This window comes from Oncorhynchus tshawytscha, linkage group LG30 (assembly GCF_018296145.1).
Source record: "Oncorhynchus tshawytscha isolate Ot180627B linkage group LG30, Otsh_v2.0, whole genome shotgun sequence".
Classification (NCBI taxonomy): Eukaryota; Metazoa; Chordata; class Actinopteri; order Salmoniformes; family Salmonidae; genus Oncorhynchus; species Oncorhynchus tshawytscha.
In genome coordinates this window covers 4,240,937-4,261,729 of record NC_056458.1, presented here as the reverse complement: position 1 = coordinate 4,261,729, position 20,793 = coordinate 4,240,937, and the positions used below count along the sequence as shown (strand labels likewise).

General features: G+C 41.8%; 1 protein-coding gene across 2 annotated transcripts; it reads right to left on the bottom strand.

Annotated features, from left to right (window-relative positions):
- Positions 1 to 503: 503 nt before the first annotated feature.
- ruvbl2 (RuvB-like AAA ATPase 2) lies at positions 504 to 19,835 on the bottom strand. Of its 2 annotated transcripts, XM_042309515.1 has the most exons (15): positions 19,748 to 19,765; positions 14,824 to 14,896; positions 14,229 to 14,283; positions 14,013 to 14,068; positions 13,738 to 13,879; positions 5,600 to 5,729; positions 5,348 to 5,414; positions 4,763 to 4,869; positions 4,398 to 4,491; positions 3,978 to 4,196; positions 3,654 to 3,772; positions 1,969 to 2,088; positions 1,650 to 1,779; positions 1,348 to 1,465; positions 504 to 1,014 (listed from the first exon to the last, which is right to left on the bottom strand). In XM_042309515.1, exons 2-15 carry the CDS (start codon positions 14,833 to 14,835, stop codon positions 992 to 994), a joined length of 1,392 nt encoding a protein of 463 aa, XP_042165449.1. In that variant the 5' UTR covers positions 14,836 to 14,896; positions 19,748 to 19,765; the 3' UTR covers positions 504 to 991. The 2 variants fall into 2 exon arrangements, with proteins under 2 accessions (XP_042165449.1, XP_024250574.1); XM_024394806.2 differs by lacking the exon at positions 14,824 to 14,896 and having other exon boundaries at positions 19,748 to 19,835.
- Positions 19,836 to 20,793: the final 958 nt, after the last annotated feature.

The following is a 20,793-nucleotide window of genomic DNA, read 5'->3' as shown; positions in this document are numbered from 1 at the left end:
GCGCCAAAACTTCAGCATGTCATCCTTTTCAGGACTTTTATTTCCATGACTGATACACATTTTCTCATGAGCTCTCATCTTTCTGCTGCAAACAGTGAGCAGTAGGTTCGGAATATCAAATCACAATACATATTGTATCAGTCAGTACTTTTGTCCATTTTATGAATTACATTTACTTTTGATACTTAAGTATATTTAAAACCCAAATACCTTTACACTTTTACTCAAGTAGTATTTTACTGGGTGACTTTCACTTGAGTCATTTTCTATTAACGTATCTTTACTTTTACTGAAGTATGTCAATTGGGTACTTTTTCCACCACTGGTATCAGCACCCAAGTACTGTGATAATATATTGTGAGGTCCACGGCAATTTTCAGCTCTAATGAAGAACCTGTAATGAGCCATAGATGACCCTTGTGCTTCAGAGATGGACATGAGACATGGTCCTTCACTGCCATCTACAGTACAGATGCACAGACGAAAGAGACAGTGCCAACTTCGGTCTTTGAGATACTAATTTTATTTCAAAATAAAAAATAAAAAGCACACCACATCCTGATGTAACAAAAGGGGTACCCCCATGAGGCTAGCTTTGTAGTAGGGAGAATCTGCAGTCTATGTATTGTACATAGCACTTGAGGTCTTTGTGACAGAGAAATTGTATTTCTTTCAAATCAAAAACATTTTACTCACCTCTTTAAAAGAACATTGCCAACATCTACATTGCCTTTGTTTCATGAAGTTAAGCGTTGTAAATCAATGCATGACAACACTACATTTTAGGCAATTATATAAAATCTATGAGAAAAACAAAATTTAATCAAAAAGTAGGTTTCATGTACATTTTAACTCAATGAAACAATAAACGGCATTTAAAGACAAAGCTAAGTCAACAATGTATCAGAGAAATGGAGTATGGCAACAAAACAAAAAACAGAAGAACTTCACAGGAGAACGTGTTATAAAAATTATCTGCAGTCCGTATCAATTAAGAGGTGTCCATTGTAGGTTCTGAAAATCAAAAAGAGATACAGTAAGAGTCACAGTAAGAGTCACTATACCCATTACACCTGCCCTCAAAGTACATCTATGAGGTGCATTTCCCATAGATGTAAGTTAGGCATCTGTTCACGTAGTAGCATTTTATGACCTTGTCAACTTACAGTGAAAACATTTGACAACTTCTATCAAAGTTGCTTTAAGAATCCAAATGTCCACCTCACACAATACAGGAACTTCATCAGCTTTGGAACTGGGTCTAAGTGGAATCAGGTGTGTAGTGCTAGGGCAAAAACAAATGTACACCCCTTTGGGTCCCCTGCATCAGATGAACAGCAGACTCACGTGTTGTTTCATTGAAAAGGAATGAATCTTGGTACTCCTTCATGTACTGTGAGGATCTGGACTCGTCCAGGAAGAGAGAGTAGACCCTCTTAATGTCCTCCACCTGCACCTCTGTTCCCTGAGAGAGAAGCACAAACATTATCACACACTGGCAACTCCCAGCATCAACATAGAAATCGTTCCACAGCAAGAAAGCAGTAATCTGCTTTCTATGGATGTATGTATGTATGGATGTGAGAGGCTTGGCTCACCCCGTGCATCACTAGGTAAGTGTGTATATGAATGAATTGGCTGAGACTCACCCTGCGCTTGCGACACACCAGGCCTGCGGTGCTGATAAGCTGGATGGCGTAACGCAGCGATGTCTCCTGGCCGATACGTGTCAGGACAGTGTGAGCCTCCTCACTCAGCTCCACATCCTCCTCCTCACACCTGGACAGGGACACAGAATAGAAACAGTGTTTCAGTCCAATATGGGAATAGGTTTTCATCCGGAATCAACCTTGAACATAAGTTTCAATCCCTTTGCAGACTGTCTGCAAACTTAAATCATGTAAGTCATGGTGCAGCTTGTTTGCTTGCTAAAGCACTGGCTTGGAGTGTTAGAGGGGTGATTTTTACCGGATCTTGAGGATCTGCCGTGTCTCCTTCTCAGTGTAGGGGGAGGTAGCAATGATGAGGAGGCGGTCCAGTAGATCTATAGGGATACCATGGGGACTCTGGTAGTTGGTGCCTCGGATACTGACAGAACAGAGGGGTTAGAGAAAGTATTTACCACACATACGGTTTGAGGCCAAGGAAAGTTCTTGAGAAGCGCTACTTTAAACGGACAATCTGCAGTCCAAACAAAGCGTTCACCACCCCACCTCTGTTTCAGTAAACAGCTGAGGGACGGGCCTGGAGAAATGGAATCAATCTCAAATTCATAGACAGGGCTATCGATTTAAGGACCATCCATGATATCATAGTTAACCATGTTTGAGGCTATACAGTGTTTGTTTTTAATTTCACCGAAGTCGTTCTATATGAATTCAATCACTTTCTGACAACATCCCTATTGATTTGAAGAAAACCTTCCATACATATTTGCCTGTGGTAGAACTGGACGACATGGGCCCCGTTATGTCTCGAGAAAACCAAACATTAAATTCTACAGTAACAACCTCATGGTTTGGAGCTTTGCTACCTCTGGAAAACTTTCCATCATTGAAGGAACCATGAATTCTGCTCTGAATCAGAATTATTTAATTTAAATTTGTACCCCTTTTCCCCGTGATATACAATTGGTAGTTACAGTCTTGTCCCATCGCTGCAACACCTGTACAGACTCGGGAGAGGCGAAGGTTGAGAGCCATGCTTCCTCCGAAACACAACCCTGCCAAGCCGCACTGATTCTTGACACACTGCTCGCTTAACCCGGAAGCCAGCCGCACCAATGTGTTGGAGGAAACACTGTACAGCTGGTGACCAAAGTTAGTGTGCATGCACCCGGCCCGCCACAAGGAGTCGCTAAAGCGCGATGGGATCTGTAGTGACGCTTCTAGCGATGCAGTGCCTTAGACGTATGCGCCACTCAGGAGGCTCCATCAGACCTGATAACATTCACTGTAAAAAACATGCTAAAATATTTTACAAATCTGCTAGGGGGCAAATACTTTTTCACGGAACTGTATATGAACGAACGTTTTTAGATCATGGATGTTAAAAAAAGGTAAAAAATAAATAAAATACAATTCAAGATATTCTAAAATAGTCTGATTACCCTGTTCAAAAACATTAAAATTATATCAAACCTGATTGACTGTTTTGTCTTATTCAGTGATGAAGACATGGATGTCTCATGGTAGGGTGGGGTATGCAAAATGGGTCAACTTTGAGCACTCTCCTGAATGTTTTGGCATTCAGGTCCAAAAAGTAACTTTCTGACCACTTCAGAAATGGGCAAACATGTATGGACGGTTTCGTTCAAATCAAAAGGGTTGTCAGTCAGAAATGGATTGAAATCATCTATGATTGACCCATTGTTCACAAACTGTGGAGTAAAACAAGCTTATATTTTGGGTTCTAAACTAATGAGGCTAGACTTTACGTTATATTCTTCCAAGAATAAATGGTATAAACACTATCATTATTTAAACTTCTAAAAATGGATGAACCACTCACATATTGCCCCTTTAAACTACAGGCAAAATTACATTTTATCTTTACGCTGGTTCTAAACATGTCACCAACATGTTCTTTCTGTGGCCCATATCCACACCCTGATGATAGTGGGAGCAGTCGAAGACTGTAGGGTAGAAGATTACCGTGTGATGCCTCTGTTGGTGGCCATGATGAGGACAGGTGAAAGGTCACTCTCCAGGGCTCGGTTCAGGAAAGAGAAACACTCCATGTCCAGCATGTGCACCTCGTCGATGAACAGCACCTGGAATGACACAAATGAAGAACTCACTCAAGAAAGGGTTTGAATTGAACATTAAACACTTACTATTTCAGGCCAGTTTTCCAGGCATAGATTAAGTCTAGTCCTGGACTTAAAAAAAACACTGTCAATGGAGAATTGAGCAAGCTTTTTAAGTCCATGACTAGACTTAAGTCTGTCTTGGATACCACCAAACACACACACTCACCCCAGGGATGATCTCAGCCTTGCCCTCCTCCCTCCACTCAGACACCTTGGCATTAATCTGTTCGCGGACCTCAGACTTGATCTCTCCGGTATCACCAGAGAACAGGGCCAGGAACCCCTGTGTACGGCTGTTTATGACATCTATCTCATGGAGGGACACTGTGTGCACCACCTCCTTCCTCTTCTGTAGCTCCCCCTCAGGACACTGGACAAACTGTGTCTGGAGGAGCACAATGCAAACAGTAGATTTCTCTCTCTCACAGAAGCCATAATTAAACATGAATCCTAGGCAATAGTAAATTCACTTTAACGCAGAGAAAGTCATGGTAGCAGTGCTGCTGACTATAACTCAGTGGAGCTTGATTCAATGTTCAGTTGTATTGCGCCACTGTAAACACAAGTGTCTAGGACCAATGTGTACCTGTGCTCCCATAGCATCGTAGTCTCTGGCTCTGGTGAAGGAGCGGCCCAGCTTGCTAATCTTCCCTGTGGCTTTATCAATGGTGATTACATCCCTGGGAAAGAGTGGGAGATCAGCACATTAGGTCAAGTCTTTGGATTTATAGAGCTGAATGAATGAACTCAAAGTCATAATACCACAGTGTGCAGAATAAAGATCTTTATCGTGTTCATTAGGCACCAAGTGAAGGAAAACCGACCAAAACCAGGAGGGTCTACCCGGACCTGTCCAATAACTAATGCTGTTTTATTTGTTATGTCTCAGTGATGAGTGTGTAATACAGCCCTTAGTGGATGATGTGTGTACTACACTTTAGAAGAACTCACCCTGCCTGAACTCGTTCTTTACTGAGGCTCTCGATCATCTTACTGCCCAGGTCATAGATTGTCTCCATCTCTGTAGTCTTCAGGGTCAGCTTACCCACTTTAGCACCCTACAAGCAGCAACAACAGGTTAGAAAGTGTACTGGGAAGAGGGAAAGATGGTATATGTGACAAAACATTTAGTTTGATACTTTAAACTCAAGTGTGCTAAAAACTCTGCCGCTGTGTGATGTATTGAGCAACGAATGAACACTGAAGTTTAAATAACGTATGAAACATTGTGTAGTCAAAATATTCCAAACCAGAAATCATATTATCAACTCCCTAAAATGAATATCCTTTCACTGTGATAGGAATCTATAATAAGACTGCTGCTGTTAAATTAAATACTAAAGAGACCCGTTTCTCTCTTATCACCAATCTGTCTCTCTAAAGGATTGAGTCTTATTAGAAGACAATCACAGACTCAAATTCAATTGGACCATCAGTACATCTCTCCAATATACACCTTATGAGTATGACTCACACTAAACATAGGGAGACAGAGCACAGAGAGAGAGCTGAGAGGGGGGCTGAGTCAGAACTCACCGTTCCAGTGGCTGGTCTGTCAATCTGAATCTCCACCACTTCTCCTTCAATGATCTCAGTCTCCTCTCTGCAAACACACACACCATGAATATCAATTAATTTGAGAACAAAAACATAACAAATTGAACTACTAATGTATACTCCATTCCCTCGTTCTCACACACTATGGTATATAAAATGTTGATTGTTAACTTAAAACACGACAAATTCCTAAATTAGGCCAATAAAGTAAACTGAGAAGCCTGAACTCACTTGATCCGGACTCCGATGGCTTTCCTGAAGGCCTGGCTGAGGGCCTCGGTCTTGCTCATCTCCAGAGAGAAAATCTCACTGCCGGCCATGGCTGTGAAGGGGGTGTCTGTGCCAAGGGACTGGGCAATACCTGGACAAGCAAGAGAGGGATCACCATCAGCAACAGAGTCAAATAAACAGCTAAATCCAAATAATTTTCATCAAATCTATTTTGATGATGCTTAACTCACCATGAAGAAAAATGTTGGGACTTGAGTTAGCTTTTTAAAATTATTTGTGGTAGTGGAAGAAGTGTTCTGATTTGAAAAGCAGACTAAGATTTAACGCTCTATATAATGGGCTCTAACTAGTCGGGAAAGTGGTCAAAATGACAGTGATTTCTTTAATGTAGTCAATGCGGTTACAAAAACAGCTGTAACGTTTGATCGGTATAAGATATTTCTGTTATGATTTTAGATGTGAAAAATCAGAGAAGTAGACTAAGATTCCACACCCACTAAGTTTGTCAAACTTCTTGGGAAGGTGGTCAATGTAGCTGATGTGTAAAACTGTCTTTTTAAAATATATTTTTTTACAGTGAATAGAATGTTGGTTGTCTGGGTGTTTTTAACAATGAGATCTTTAGAATGTTGAAGAAATCCCATGAATGTTGCAGTTTTTTTTTTAGGTAGAAAAATTAAATAGTTTTAAAAGTATGTTATCAAAAAGTTGAATAATAGTAACTTAATACATACCAGTCTAAACGTTTTAAAGCTTAAACGGTTTAAGAGTAGCGTGCTGAATAACAGTAAAGTCAGAAATTATAATTAAAATATTTAAAGTGGGGGCTTTCTCTTTCTCAAGTCCCATTAATGAAATAGAAAAAAAACAGTCATTAGAATGATAAGAAAACCAGGAACATAATAAGTTGGAGAAAACATCAAATCAGACAGCTGTAATCAAGAGAGATTTAAAACTGCAATAGGGCTGCCCCCAATTAGACGACTGGTCGATTGTTTGGATAGGTTGTTGGTAAACCGAGATTGTTTGTATATGTTTTACTCGAGCAGCACACACACACACACACAGTTGAAGTCAGAGGTTTACATACACCTTAGCCAAATACATTTAAACTCAGTTTCACAATTCCTGACAATTAATCCTAGTAAAAAGTCCATGTCTTAGGTCAGTTAGGATCACCACTTTATTCTAATGTGAAATGTCAGAATAATAGTAGAGAGAATGATTTATTTCAGATTTTATTTCTTTCATCACATTCCCATTGGGTCAGAAGTTTACATACACTCAATTAGTATTTGGTAGCACTGCCATTAAATTGTTTAACTTGGGTCAAGGGTTTCAGATAGCCTTCCACAAGCTTCCCACAATAAGTTGGGTGAATTTTGTCATATTCCTCCTGACAGAGCTGGTGTACCTGAGTCAGGTTTGAAGGCCTCCTTGCTCGCACAACCTTTTTCAGTTCTGCCCACACATTTTCTATAGGATTTAGGTCAGGGCTTTGCGATGGCCACTTCAATACCTTGACTTTGTTGTCCTTAAGCCACAACTTTGGAAGTATGCTTGGGGTTATTGTCCATTTGGAAGACCCATTTTCGACCAAGCTTTAACTTCCTGACTGTTGTCTTGAGATGTTGCTTCAATATATACACAATTTTCTACCCTCATGATGCCATCAATTTCATGAAGTGCACCAGTCCCTCCTGCAGCAAAGCACCAACACAACATGATGCTGCAACCCCCGTGCTTCAAGGTTGGGATGGTGTTCTTGGGCTTTCAAGCCTGCCCTTTTTTCCTCCAATCATAATGGTCATTATGGCCAAACAGTTCTATTTTTGTTTCACCAGACCAGAGGACAATTCACCATCTTTGTCCCCATGTGCAGTTGCAAACCGTAGTCTGGCTGTTTTGGTGGTGGTTTTTGAGCAGTGGCTTCTCCATTGCTGAGCGGCCTTTCATGTTATGTTGATTTGGGACTTGTTAAACTGTGGATATAGATACTTTTGTACCCGTTTCCTCCAGCATCTTCACAAGGTCCTTTGCGGTTGTTCTAGGATTGATTTGCACTTTTCACAAGAAAGTACGTTCATCTCTATGAGACAGAAAACGCCTCCTTCCTGAGTGGCATGAGGCTGCAATGGTCCCATGGTGTTTATACTTGCGTACTATTGATTGTACAGACAAACTTGGTACCTTCAGGCATTTGGAAATAGCTCCCAAGGATGAACCAGACTTGTGGAGGTCTACAATTTTTTTCTGGGGTCTTGGCTGATTTCTTTTGATTTTCCCATGATGCAAGCAGAGGCACTGAGTTTGAAGGTCGGCCTTGAAATACATCCACAGGTCCACCTCCAATTGACTCAAATTATGCTAATTAGCCTATCAGAAGCTTCTAAAGCCATGACATAATTTTCTGGAATTTTCCAAGCTGTTTAAAGGCACAGTCAACTTAGTGTATGTAAACTTATGACCCACTGGAATTGTGATAGTGAATAATAAGTTAAATAATCTGTCTGTAAACAATTGTTGGAAAAATTACTTTTGTCATGAACAAAGTAGATGTCCTAACCGACTTTCCACAATTTTTGGGGGAGTGGTTGAAAATCGAGTTATGACTCCAACCTAAGTGTATGTAAACATCCGACTTCAACTGTATGTATGTAAACACACACACACTTAATGTTGTAAATTACTATTGTTGCTGGAAATGGCAGATTTTTTATGGAATATCTACATAGGCGTAGAGGCCCATTATCAGCAACCCTCACGCCAGTGTTCGTTCCAATGGCACGTTGTGGTGTTAGCTATCCAAGTTCATCATTTTAAAAGACTAATTGATAATTAGAAAACCCTTTTGCATTCACGGTAGCACAGTTGAAAACTGTTGTACTGATAAAAAAAAGCAATAAAACTGGCCTTCTTTAGACTGAATATCTGGAGCATCAGCATTTGTGGGTTTGATTACAGGCTCAAAATGACCAGAAACAAATAACTTTCTTCTGAAACTCATCAGTCTATTCTTGTTCTGAGAAATGAAGGCTATTCCATGCGAAAAATTGCCAAGAAACTGAAGATCTCGTACAACGCTGTGTACTACTCCCTTCACAGAACAGCGCAAACTGGCCCTAACCAGAATAGAGTGGGAGAAAAAGAAAAACAAGAAAAAAACATGCCCTTTTCAGGACCCTGTCTTTCAAAGACAATTTGTAAAAATCTAAATAACTTCACAGATCTTCATTGTAAAGGGTTTAAACACTGTTTACCATGCTTGTTCAATGAACCATAAACAATTCATGAACATGCACCTGTGGAACGGTCATTAAGACACTAACAGCTTACAGACGGTAGGCAATTAAGGTCACAGTTGTGAAAACGTAGGACACTAAAGAGGCCTTTCTACTGACTCTGAAAAACACCAAGAGAAAGATTCCCAGGGTCCCTGCTCATCTGCGTGAACGTGCCTTAGGCATGCTGCAAGGAGGCATGAGGACTGCAGATGTGGCCAGGGCAATAAATTGCAATGTCCGTATTGTGAGACACCTAAGACAGTGCTACAGGGAGACAGGACGGATAGCTAATCGTCCTAACAGTGGCAGACCACGTGTAACAACATCTGCACAGGATCGGTACATCCGAACATCACACCAGTGTGACAGGTACAGGATGGCAACAACAACTGCCCGAGTTACACCAGGAACGCACAACACCTCCATCAGTGGTCAGACTGTCAGCAATAGGCTGAGAGAGGCTGGACTGAGAGCTTGTAGGCCTGTTTGTAAGGCAGACATCACCGGCAACAGTGTCACCAATGGGCACAAACCCACAGTCGCTGAACCAGACAGGTCTGGCAAAAAGTGCTCTTCACTGACGAGTCGTGATTTTGTATCACATGGGTTGATGGTCGGATTCGCTTTTATCGTCAAATAAATGAGCATTACACCGAGGCCTGTACTCTGGAGCGGGGTCGATTTGGAGGGTCCGTCATGGTCTGGGGCGGTGTGTCACAGCATCATCGGACTGACCTTGTTGTCATTGCCAGCTATCTCAATACTGTGCATTACAGGGAAGACATCCTCCTTCCTCATGTGGTACCCTAACATGACCCTCTAGCATGACAATGCCACCAGCCATACTGCACGTTCTGTGTGTGATTTCCTGCAATACAGGAATATCAGTGTTCTGCCATTGCCAGCAAAGAGCCCAGATCTCAATCCCGTTGAGCACGTCTGGGACCTGTTGGTTTGGAGGGTGAGGGCTAGGGCCATTCCACCCAGAAATGTCTTAGAACTTGCAGGTGGAAGAGTGGGGTAACATCCCACAGCAAGAACTGGCAAATCTGGTGCAGTCCATGAGGAGGAGATGTACTGCAGTACTTAATGCAGCTGGTCATTTCTGTAAAATCATTCAATATTCTTATTCCAGTCTTCCTGTTAACATTGTCAGAGTGGACAAACTGTTTGCAGAGTGCTTATGCTATGCTACACTTGTGAGAAACAAGTTTTGGTCTATTTTAATTCCATTTACGATGGAATTAAGTTGTCAATTTAGTTAGTCTTCTCTTTGGAGCGCTCCAGTCAATGTTGAGTAAGGCCGCACACGCATAGAAGTAGGCCTATGTGCAAATGTATATAATGTGCCCATTTGGGGATCTGATAATATTTCTGATTGACCTAATGACCTGTGGAGCTTCTCAAAGTAATGTTTTCATCACCTCAAACAGCAAGCAAACAAAGTCTGTTTTTACATCCATTGAGAATTACAATAGTTTCTCAATGTATTTGAAAAATATTTCCAGCTCTCTCCCTTTTGATAACCACTCAGCGTGAAAGAAAAAATGTCATGCTCTGATCCAGTGGAAACATATCATTGCTTGACTTGGACTGAAATAGGTTCCGGTACTCATTTTGGGTGCTGGTGCTGTTTATATTTAGATGCAAGAGCTCCAGAATACTTTGAGCTAATATTCTATAAGATGAACGGGAGCTCAAGCAGTAGAACATTTGAGGCGCTGGTACTCAGCTCCAGTGAGCTCCTGCCCAAGTCAAGCACGGCTTTTTAATCCCTTGCACAAATAGGGCAGAAGATATGAAGACATTATTAGAAATCAAAGGAAACTGTTTCATGAAAAAGTGCATTTGAAAACCATAACTGGCACGCAGATTGGTATAAATGGTAAGAAATTGGCATTCCACATGACTAAGGTTGCCAACTCCTCATGTAGCCTATTACCAGCAACTTCAGGAGAGTAATGGCAGAATCTGCAAAAGACAGCAGGACCAGGAGGAGAATAGTTGGGTCAGGTCAAGTTATCCCTTCTGGTTAACCAGATCGAGGCATGTCTTATTTCATCAAACTGTAGGCGTAAAGCTTCAGACAAGCTTGGTGCATATAGCTTGTTATTATCATTTTAGGATGTCTAGAAACGTAAAAATGCACAGTTAAAAAACAGAGGACTTTTGGTCAACCAATCTTGTTTTTGTTGTTGCTGGGGACAGCCCTAACACGTAACCCAAACCTGCTGAGCGTGTACGCCATTGTGCATAAAAAAAATTCCCCATACACCAAACGCGATCACGACACAGGTTAAAATATGAAAACAAACTCTGAACCAATGACAATTTGGGGACAGGTCTTTTTCTTCTTTGGACTTATATGGTGATTGGCGTCTAAACTTTCATAGTATTACCACGACTACAGGCAACAGAAATGACAAGTATTTTCGGCCTCGGCAACGCAGACACTCGTTGACTCGCGCGAGCAGTGTGGGTGCAATAATTGAACAACATAGATTACTATATTTATTTTGCAATGCTCGTGCGACGTGAGCGGTGTAGTCAGGGTATAAGATGCAATATGTAACTTCTTGGGCGACCCGACAAAATTCACAGATCTGTCATTCTCATTAAAAGAAAGATTAAGATGCTATATTTTTTTTGCCCCTTTTTTATGATATAGAATTGGTAGTTACAATGCGCCAAATAGCAATGTGCCAAGATGCATTGCTACTTGACACACTGCTTGCTTAACCCGGGAAGCCAGCCGCACCAATATGTCGGAGGAAACACCTGGCAACCGCTGGCAAACAAAGACTGCTTGCATGCACCCGGCCCACCACAAGGAGTCGCTAGATTGCGATGGGACAACGACATCCCGGACGGCCAAACCCTCCCCTAATCCCGGACGACGTTAAGCCAATTGTGCGCCGCCTCATGGGTCTCCCGGTAGCAGCTGAATGCGACACAGCCTGGGATCGAACATGGGTCTGTAGTGACGCCTTAGACCGCTGCGCCATTCGGGAGGCCTATACACTGCTCAAAAAAATAAAGGGAACACTTAAACAACAATGTAACTCCAAGTCAACCACACTTCTGTGAAATCTAACTGTCCACTTAGGAAGCAACACTGATTGACAATAAATTTCACATGCTGTTGTGCAAATGGAATAGACAACAGGTGAAAATTATAGGCAATTAGCAAGACACCCCCAATAAAGGAGTGGTTCTGCAGGTGGTGACCACAGACCACTTCTCAGTTCCTATGGTTCCTGGCTGATGTTTTGGTCACTTTTGAATGCTGGCGTTGCTTTCACTCTAGTGTTAGCATGAGATGGAGTCTACAACCCACACAAGTGGCTCAGGTAGTGCAGCTCATCCAGGATGGCACATCAATGTGAGCTGTGGCAAGAAGGTTTGCCGTGTCTGTCAGCGTAGTGTCCAGAGCATGGAGGCGCTACCAGGAGACAGGCCAGTACATCAGGAGACGTGGAGGAGGCCATAGGAGGGCAACAACCCAGCAGCAGGACCTGTACCTCTGCCTTTGTGCACTGCCAGAGCCCTGCAAAATGACCTCCAGCAGGCCACAAATGTGCATGTGTCTGCTCAAACGGTCAGAAACAGACTCCATGAGGGTGGTATGAGGGCCCGACGTCCACAGGTGGGGGTTGTGCTTATTACAGCCCAACACCGTGCAGGACGTTTGGCATTTGCCAGAGGACACCAAGATTGGCAAATTCGCCACTGGCGCCCTGTGCTCTTCACAGATGAAAGCAGGTTCACACTGAGCACATGTGACAGACGTGACAGAGTCTGGAGACGCCGTGGAGAATGTTCTGCTGCCTGCAACATCCTCCAGCATGACCGGTTTGGCGGTGGGTCAGTCATGGTGTGACATTTCTTTGGGGGGCCGCACAACCCTCCATGTGCTCGCCAGAGGTAGCCTGACTGCCATTAGGTACCGAGATGAGATCCTCAGACCCCTTGTGAGACCATATACTGGTGCGGTTGGCCCTGGGTTCCTCCCAATGCAAGACAATGCTAGACCTCATGTGGCTGGAGTGTGTCAGCAGTTCCTGCAAGAGGAAGGCATTGATGCTATGGACTGGCCCACCCATCCCCAGACCTGAATCCAATTGAGCACATCTGGGACATCATGTCTCGCTCCATCCACCAACGCCACGTTGCACCAGACTGTCCAGGAGTTGGCGGATGCTTTAGTCCAGGTCTGGGAGGAGATCCCTCAGGAGGCCATCTGCCACCTCATCAGCAGCATGCCCAGGCGTTGTAGGGAGGTCATATACAGGCACGCGGAGGCCACACACACTACTGAGCCTCATTTTGACTTGTTTTAAGGACATTACATCAAAGTTGGATCAGCCTGTAGTGTGGTTTTCCACTTTAATTTTGAGTGTCACTCCAAATCCAGACCGCCATGGGTTGATAAATTTGATTTCCATTGATAATTTGTGTGATTTTGTTGTCAGCACATCCAACTATGTAAAGAAAAAAGTATTTAATAAGAATATTTAATTCATTCAGATCTAGGATGTCTTATTTTAGTGTTCCCTTTATTTTTTTGACCAGTGTATTTTCTATGTGCACTATTTCTATGCTTCACGTTCTAATGTTTTTGCATCTTTTACTTTCAGTTTTGTACACCAGCTTCAAAACAGCTGAAAATACATTATTTTTGGGTACGAAAATATATTTCATAGCGGTTTAGATAGTACAATGATTCTCTACACTTCACTTGCTTGTTTAGTCACAAACTGAAATGAAGCTAACTATTATTAGAATTTTAGCAACCAGGAAACAGCATTGTGATTTCTGCATAGTGCATCTTTAACATAATAATATGAGCCATACCCATAGCGATGGCAGTTTTCCCAGTGCCAGGTTGGCCAGCAATCAGGACAGCCCTGCCAGCGATGTGGCCATCTTTAATCATCTCCAGGATGAGACCAGCTGCACGACGGGACGCCAGCTGGCCAACCATCCCCTGGGACACCTGGAGAGGGGAGAGGAGGAAGAGAATGAGAAGCAGGTCAGATGATGTAAGGGGGACAACAAAACATGGGCCCAGTGTCTGAGTGTTGTCACAGTAGTTTGAGAAAGGCTGATTATGATTGTTGGTTGTTCACCTGACGAGGTTCCAAGGCATCATCCAACCCAAGCCCACGGATGTGAGAATGAGCTCCTAAAGGGGGAATACAAAAATGTAGTCACATCAGGTAAGAGGTGGAAAAACAGTGAAAAATTGAGTTGATGATTTAGATACTTGTCTAAATACAAGGCAAAACACATCTCTGGACTTAGCAGAGTTCAATTTACTAACGTTGTTACTTCGTGGCCCTTACCGATTCTCTCAATCCTGGTGATGTCACGGACTTCTGGAACCTTCGTCGTCGCCATCTGTTTCATTGTGATAATGTTTGAGTTCTGATTATTGAGGTAAGTTTGGGCAAGTAAACTAACGCTAAGTATAGAAACGATGAGCTTAACTAGATATGTTCAGTCGGTCAATTGGTTGTCATAGTGACAGGTCAACAAAGTTCGCCCAAAACGTAAACCGCTGGCCATTCAATGATAACTAACATTAGCTTTGCTAAGCCAACTGTCAACATTACATTGCATCTCAAGCTGGTAGTCAACTTTGCAGAAATAACATTATCTGCGCCATTAAATTAGTACACGTTTCCTATGTCGACTCCTAAAAAAGGTACAATACCGTTTGCTAGCACGCTTACGGTTGCACGTTAGCTAGCTAACGGTAGCTAGCTAGCTTCATTCATATAACTTCCCAACACTATCATCCTGTTCAAGGCAAGATCTGAGAAAGCGAAGAAGTCTAACATATTCGCATAATAAATGTAACACTGCTATAGTTTACGGTCTCAAGAAGAGGGGAGGACATTGCTAATTATTTTTAACAAATGCATGATGCCGACTCACCTGTGCTGCCATGTTTGCAAAAATGCGGCGCTTGCTGAGTGAGTGCGCAGAGAAATTTCATCCGATGTGCCACCTGAATCGATAAGAAAGGTTCCGCGTGCATAACCACGAATTGGAGCAGGCGATAAAACATTTTTTGTATTCTATTTTCGACTATATAATTCACACGTCGTATAATAAAGAGTTGGTGCCAGTAATGGGCTGTGTAGTTAATACAAATAACATAAACACACCTCGAATAACATCTGCTAAACACGTGTATGTCACCAATAACATTTCGCATTGCTTGAGTAGGCCAAGGCTAATAATGCCAATGTTTATGTGGCTGCACATATCACATTCGAGCTACGGGGTTTATATTCGGGCGTTAACGTCTTCATGTAGGCTACAAAAAAAATGTATGCGCTCTCAACTGTAATGCTGCGTTGAAAACAATTGGGAACTCGGAAAACTCCGACTTCAATGGTTTAAAAAACGTTTTTTTCCTAAATTGCCAGTTGTCTTGAAACCACTGAAGTCGGAAGTCGGAAATTTCCGAGCTCCCAGTTTTTCTCAACGTGACAATAGCGCCATAAGACGCTCTGAATAAGAGCTGTGGTGTAAAGCACTTATGTAAAAGTACTTTAGAGTACTACTTAGTTTTGTAAGTAGTTTTGGGGGTATCTGTACTGTACTATTTATATTTTTGACAACTTTTACTTCACTACATTCCTAAAGAAAACAACATACTTTTTACTCCATACATTTTTCCTGACACTCAAAAGTGCTCAATACATTTGGAATGCTTAGCAGGACAGGAAAATGGCCCAATTCGCACACTCAACAACAGAAAATCTCTGGTCATCCCTACTGCCTCTCATCTGGCGGACTCTTTAAACACAAATGCTTTGTTTGTAAATGAGAAAATGATTGTCGGATTGTGCCCCTGGCTATCCATAAAGGGAAATTCAAACAATTGTGCCGTCGGGTTCCCTTAATATAATCCATTTGAAATGATTTGTACTTTTACTTTTACATTTGATACTTTAGTATATTTTTGCAATAACATGTACTCTTAAGTTACAAGTATATTTAATTACAAGTATATTTAAAACCAAATACTTTCAGACTTTTACTCAACTAGCATTTTACTGGGTGACTCACTTTTACTTGAGTCATTTTCTATTAAGGTATCTTTACTTTTACTCAAGTATGACAATTGTCTACTTTTTCCACCACTGGACAAGAGCATCTGTTAAATGACTCAAATGTGTCTCTTCAATTTGAAAGTTGAGCTTTTCATTACGAGGAGTGCACAGTCACAGAGGTGGGAGGAGCAGTGTCTGTCAATCATTAGCTCCGCCCCTACACACTTCAGTATGCTTAAAGTCAGGGGTTGGAACCAGTTCAGGGCAGTGTTGCTATGTTTGCGATTTTCTAGACAAATTGGGATACTGGTGAACATGTATTGGTCGTGTGTGGTGGGTTTTGGGGCTATTTCTAAGTTGCACCACAGCCGCATGATATTTCTCCAGTCAAAAGTTTGGACACACACATACAGTGGGGAGAACAAGTATTTTATACACTGCCGATTTTGCAGGTTTTCCTACTTACAAAGCATGCAAATTAATTACTTAAAAATCATACAATGTGATTTTATGGATTTTTGTTTTAGATTCCGTCTCTCACGGTTAAAGTGTACCTATGATAAAAAATTACAGACATCCACATGCTTTGTAAGTAGGAAAACCTGCAAAATCGGCAGTGTATCAAATACTCGTTCTCCCCACTGCATATACACACACACGCACATACATACATATATATACACACACACACACACACACACACACACACACACACATATACGCACACACATATACGCACACACATACATATACACGCACAAACACGTACATATATACAGACATACACACACACACACACACACACACACACACATAAATATATACACACACACACATATAGTTGAAGTTGGAAGTTTACATACACTTAGGATGGAGTCAATAAAACTTGTTTTTCAACCACTCCACAAATTTCTTGTTTAACAAACTATAGTTTTGGCAAGTTGGTTAGGACATCTACTTTGTGCATGACACAAGTAATTTTTCCAACAATTGTTTACAGACAGTTTATTTCACTGTATCACAATTACAGTGGGTCAGAAGTTTACATACACTAAGTTGAATGTGCCTTTAAACAGCTTGGAAAATTCCAGAAAATTATGTCATGGCTTTAGAAGCTTCTGATAGGCTAATTGACATCATTTGAGTCAATTGGAGGTGGACCTGTGGATATATTTCAAGGCCTACCTTCAAACTCAGTTTGTAGACCTCCACAAGTCTGGTTCAGCCTTGGGAGCAATTTCCAAATGCCTGAAGGTACCACGTTCATCTGTACAAACAATAGTACGCAAGTATAAACACCATGGGACCATGCAGCTCTCATACCGCTCAGGAAGAAGACCCATTCCTTCTCCTAGAGATGAACGTACTTTCGTGTGAAAAGTGCAAATCAATCCCAGAACAACAACAAAGGACCTTGTGAAGATGCTGGAGGAAACGGGTACAAAATTATCTATATCCACAGTAAAACGAGTCCTATATCGACATAACCTGAAAGGCCGCTCAGCAAGGAAGAAGCCACTGCTCCAAAACCGCCATAAAAAAAAGCCAGACTACGGTTTGTAACTGCACATGGGGACAAAGATCATACTTTTTGAATAAATGTCCGGAGTCTGATGAAACAAAAATAGAACTGTTTGGCCATAATGACCATTGTTATGTTTGGAGGAAAAGGGGGATGCTTTCAAGCCGAAGAACACCATCCCAACAGTGAAGCACGGGGGTGGCAGAATCATGTTGTGGGGGTGCTTTGCTGCAGGATGCACTTCACAAAATAGATGGCATTATGAGGAGGAAAGTTACGTGGATATATTGACGCAACATCTCAAGACATCAGAGGAAGTTAAAGCTTGATCACAAATGGGTCTGCTTGGGGTAATTGTCCATTTGGAAGACTAATTTACTATCAAGTTTTAACTGATGTCTCGAGATGTTGCATCAGATGTCCTGGACTCCACAATCACCCGACCTCAACCCAATTGAGATGGTTTGGGATGAGTTGGACCGCAGAGTGAAGGAAAAGCAGCCAACAAGTGCTCAACATATGTGGGAACTCCTTCAAGATGGATGGAAAAGCATTAATCATGAAGCTGGTTGAGAGAATGCCAAGAGTGTGCAAAGCTGCCATCAAGGCAAAGTGTGGGAACTTTGAAGAGTTCAAAATCTGAAATATTTTATTTTTCGGTCACTACATGATTTCATATGTGTTATTTCATAATTTTGATGTCTTCGCTATTGTTCTACAATGTAGAAAATTGTAAAAATAAAGAAAAACCCTTGAATGAGTAGGTGTGTCCAAACTTTTAACTGGTACTGTATATATTTCACTGTGACCTGCTGCTGTCTGTCAGGCAATGAGGCAGGCTCTGGCTGAGTGAGTGAGTGAGTGGTAGGGAGGGCCGGAGGGGTGTGTGTAACTATGTGTGTTGAGAGAGCACTACATCTATTGGCTGAGTCACGTGAGCGAGAGGAGACCAGTTGTAGGTAGGCTATTTGGATTGTCACTCAGTCTGCTGAGTGGAAGACGGGTCATAATAATGGTTGGAAAGGAGTGAATGGAATGGCATCAAACACATGAAACCTATGTTTGATGTATTTTAACCATTCCACTCCAGCCATTACCATGAGCCTGTCCTCCTCAATTAAGTTGTATACCACGGCTAATGGCTGTATCCAGACAATATGTGTTGCATCACATAAGAATAGCCCTTAGGCGTGGTATGTTGGCCATATACCAAAGTCCCTTGTGCCTTATTGGTTAATCATAGCAGCCAAACTAGTTAAATCACCATCCATTGATGGAAAATGATCTATTGAGTTTAATAAGGGCAAATAATCTTATTGCGTCATGTGATAGCATGCAATAATTATTATTTTGAGGAAAACCACATTTAGCTTCTAATGTCGTTACAAGTTACTACGATATTCCTTTTTAATTGTCTCACTAACGTTATGGGGCTTTTTGTACATAGGTGTAAATCCCAGGGGGATCCCAAAATATGATTTGTCCCCCCCAATATATCACTGTAAACATAAGTATGTACATTCAATAATATTAATAATATGCAATGAAAGCACTTGTGCTGATTGTAGACAATTAATAGCGTGTTTCTAAGTTTCAAAAGATTGCGATCCCCCCACCCTCCCCCCCAACATTTGCCTCACAATGGTTTGAGTTTGAGTCAATGAGAAAAGCTAGCAATGTAATGTAGTGTTCCTTAGCTGGCAAGGTGACAGAGTGTTCGTGTCTAGCTTCTGAAAGGCACTCAGTTCACGTAGCTAACATGAAGTTAATACAGTCAATCGCACCATAGCGAATTTGTTTTATGTTGGCAGGGTTCACACACACAATGGCTGAATTTGCAGAGCTAGCCAGCAAACCAATGGAGCAAACTAAAGCAAACATTAGCTAGTAAGCTAGCTAGCACCTATTCCATTTATGTGGCATCGTCAAATATATAATCTTTGCTATCATCAGTTTATTTCACAATCAGCATGCAGCTGTAGTACTTCGAAGTCCCTGTGATAAGGTTAGAGATAAACTGAACAGAACTACACTCTTCTACCATTGTCTTAAATATGTTTAATGGTCTCGTAGCAAAAGCTAAATTGTTGTTAGGGGACTTTGAAGCACCTGTGTGCCAATCTTGGAATAAACTGACGATAGCAAATATTATAGCAAACACCACAGAAATGGAATTGGTGCTCGCTAAGCTCTGCAAATTCAGCTATTGTGGGAAGCCAGCCAATATAAAACGAAAACATAAACTATATTAAAATTACAAAAGTTTGCAGCTTACATTGTGTAAATGGTGAACTCATACAGCTGTCAACCCTTGTCACTGCAATCTGTTTCACATTTGCTATCTGACTAGTGTAATGAAGTGCTATTTCCTATGCAAATGACCAGCTTACTGCTATTGCATTGCTATAACTGAGACAACACATAGCAACGTATTTTCACAGTAAAACATGGTAGGGCCAGACAGGAACGCACACACCTACACACACGCAGCCCCTCCCCTTCTGGATGGGCTCCAAAGACAAAGAACTCTGTCGAGAACCAATGGGATACTGACACCAGGCTGGAGGAGACTGTCTATCATCTACGAACAACCTACCAGGAGCCAGGACTACCAGAATCTACCTACGTCATTTCAATGTATAAAATGAACTGTACGATTGTGACCGGTCTCTCTTTTTTCCAATGGTTCGCTTGAGAACTTGACGAAACGGAGCCGTGCACGTAATTGCCAGATATCATTACTCTTGAATAAACGGCCTTTACTATACCGTATCCGCCTTGTCCAGCGTCTCGACTTGGTCTCGTTTCTCATATACTAATTCATCAACACTAGCTAGCTACCTGGTAGATCGAAGCCCATTGTAAAATGATAGAAGATAATAGATGATAGAAGTGCGTGTGCAGCCAGGTAGAAAATGGCAGAAAAAATAAAGAAGACGGACATGAGAGCATTTCCTTAGTACACCAAAATGCAACGAACCCTAGTAGCCTAATATCTCAAAGACTAGTTGATAAAATAAGAAATGAGTGAAATGCTAATGGAAATGTTTCATAATGATGTCATTAAACAGAGCAGGTGTAACGGATGTGAAATGGCTAGCTAGTTAGCGGTGGTGGGCGCTAATAGCGTTTCAATCGGTGACGTCACTTGCTCTGAGACCTTGAAGTAGTGTTTCCCCTTGCTCAGCAAGGGCCGCGGCTTTTGTGGAGCGATGGGTAACGATGCTTTGTGGGTGTCAGTTGTTGCTGTGTGCAGAGGGTCCCTGGTTTGAGCCCGGGTATGGGCGAGGGGACGGACTAAAGTCTATACGGTTACATTTT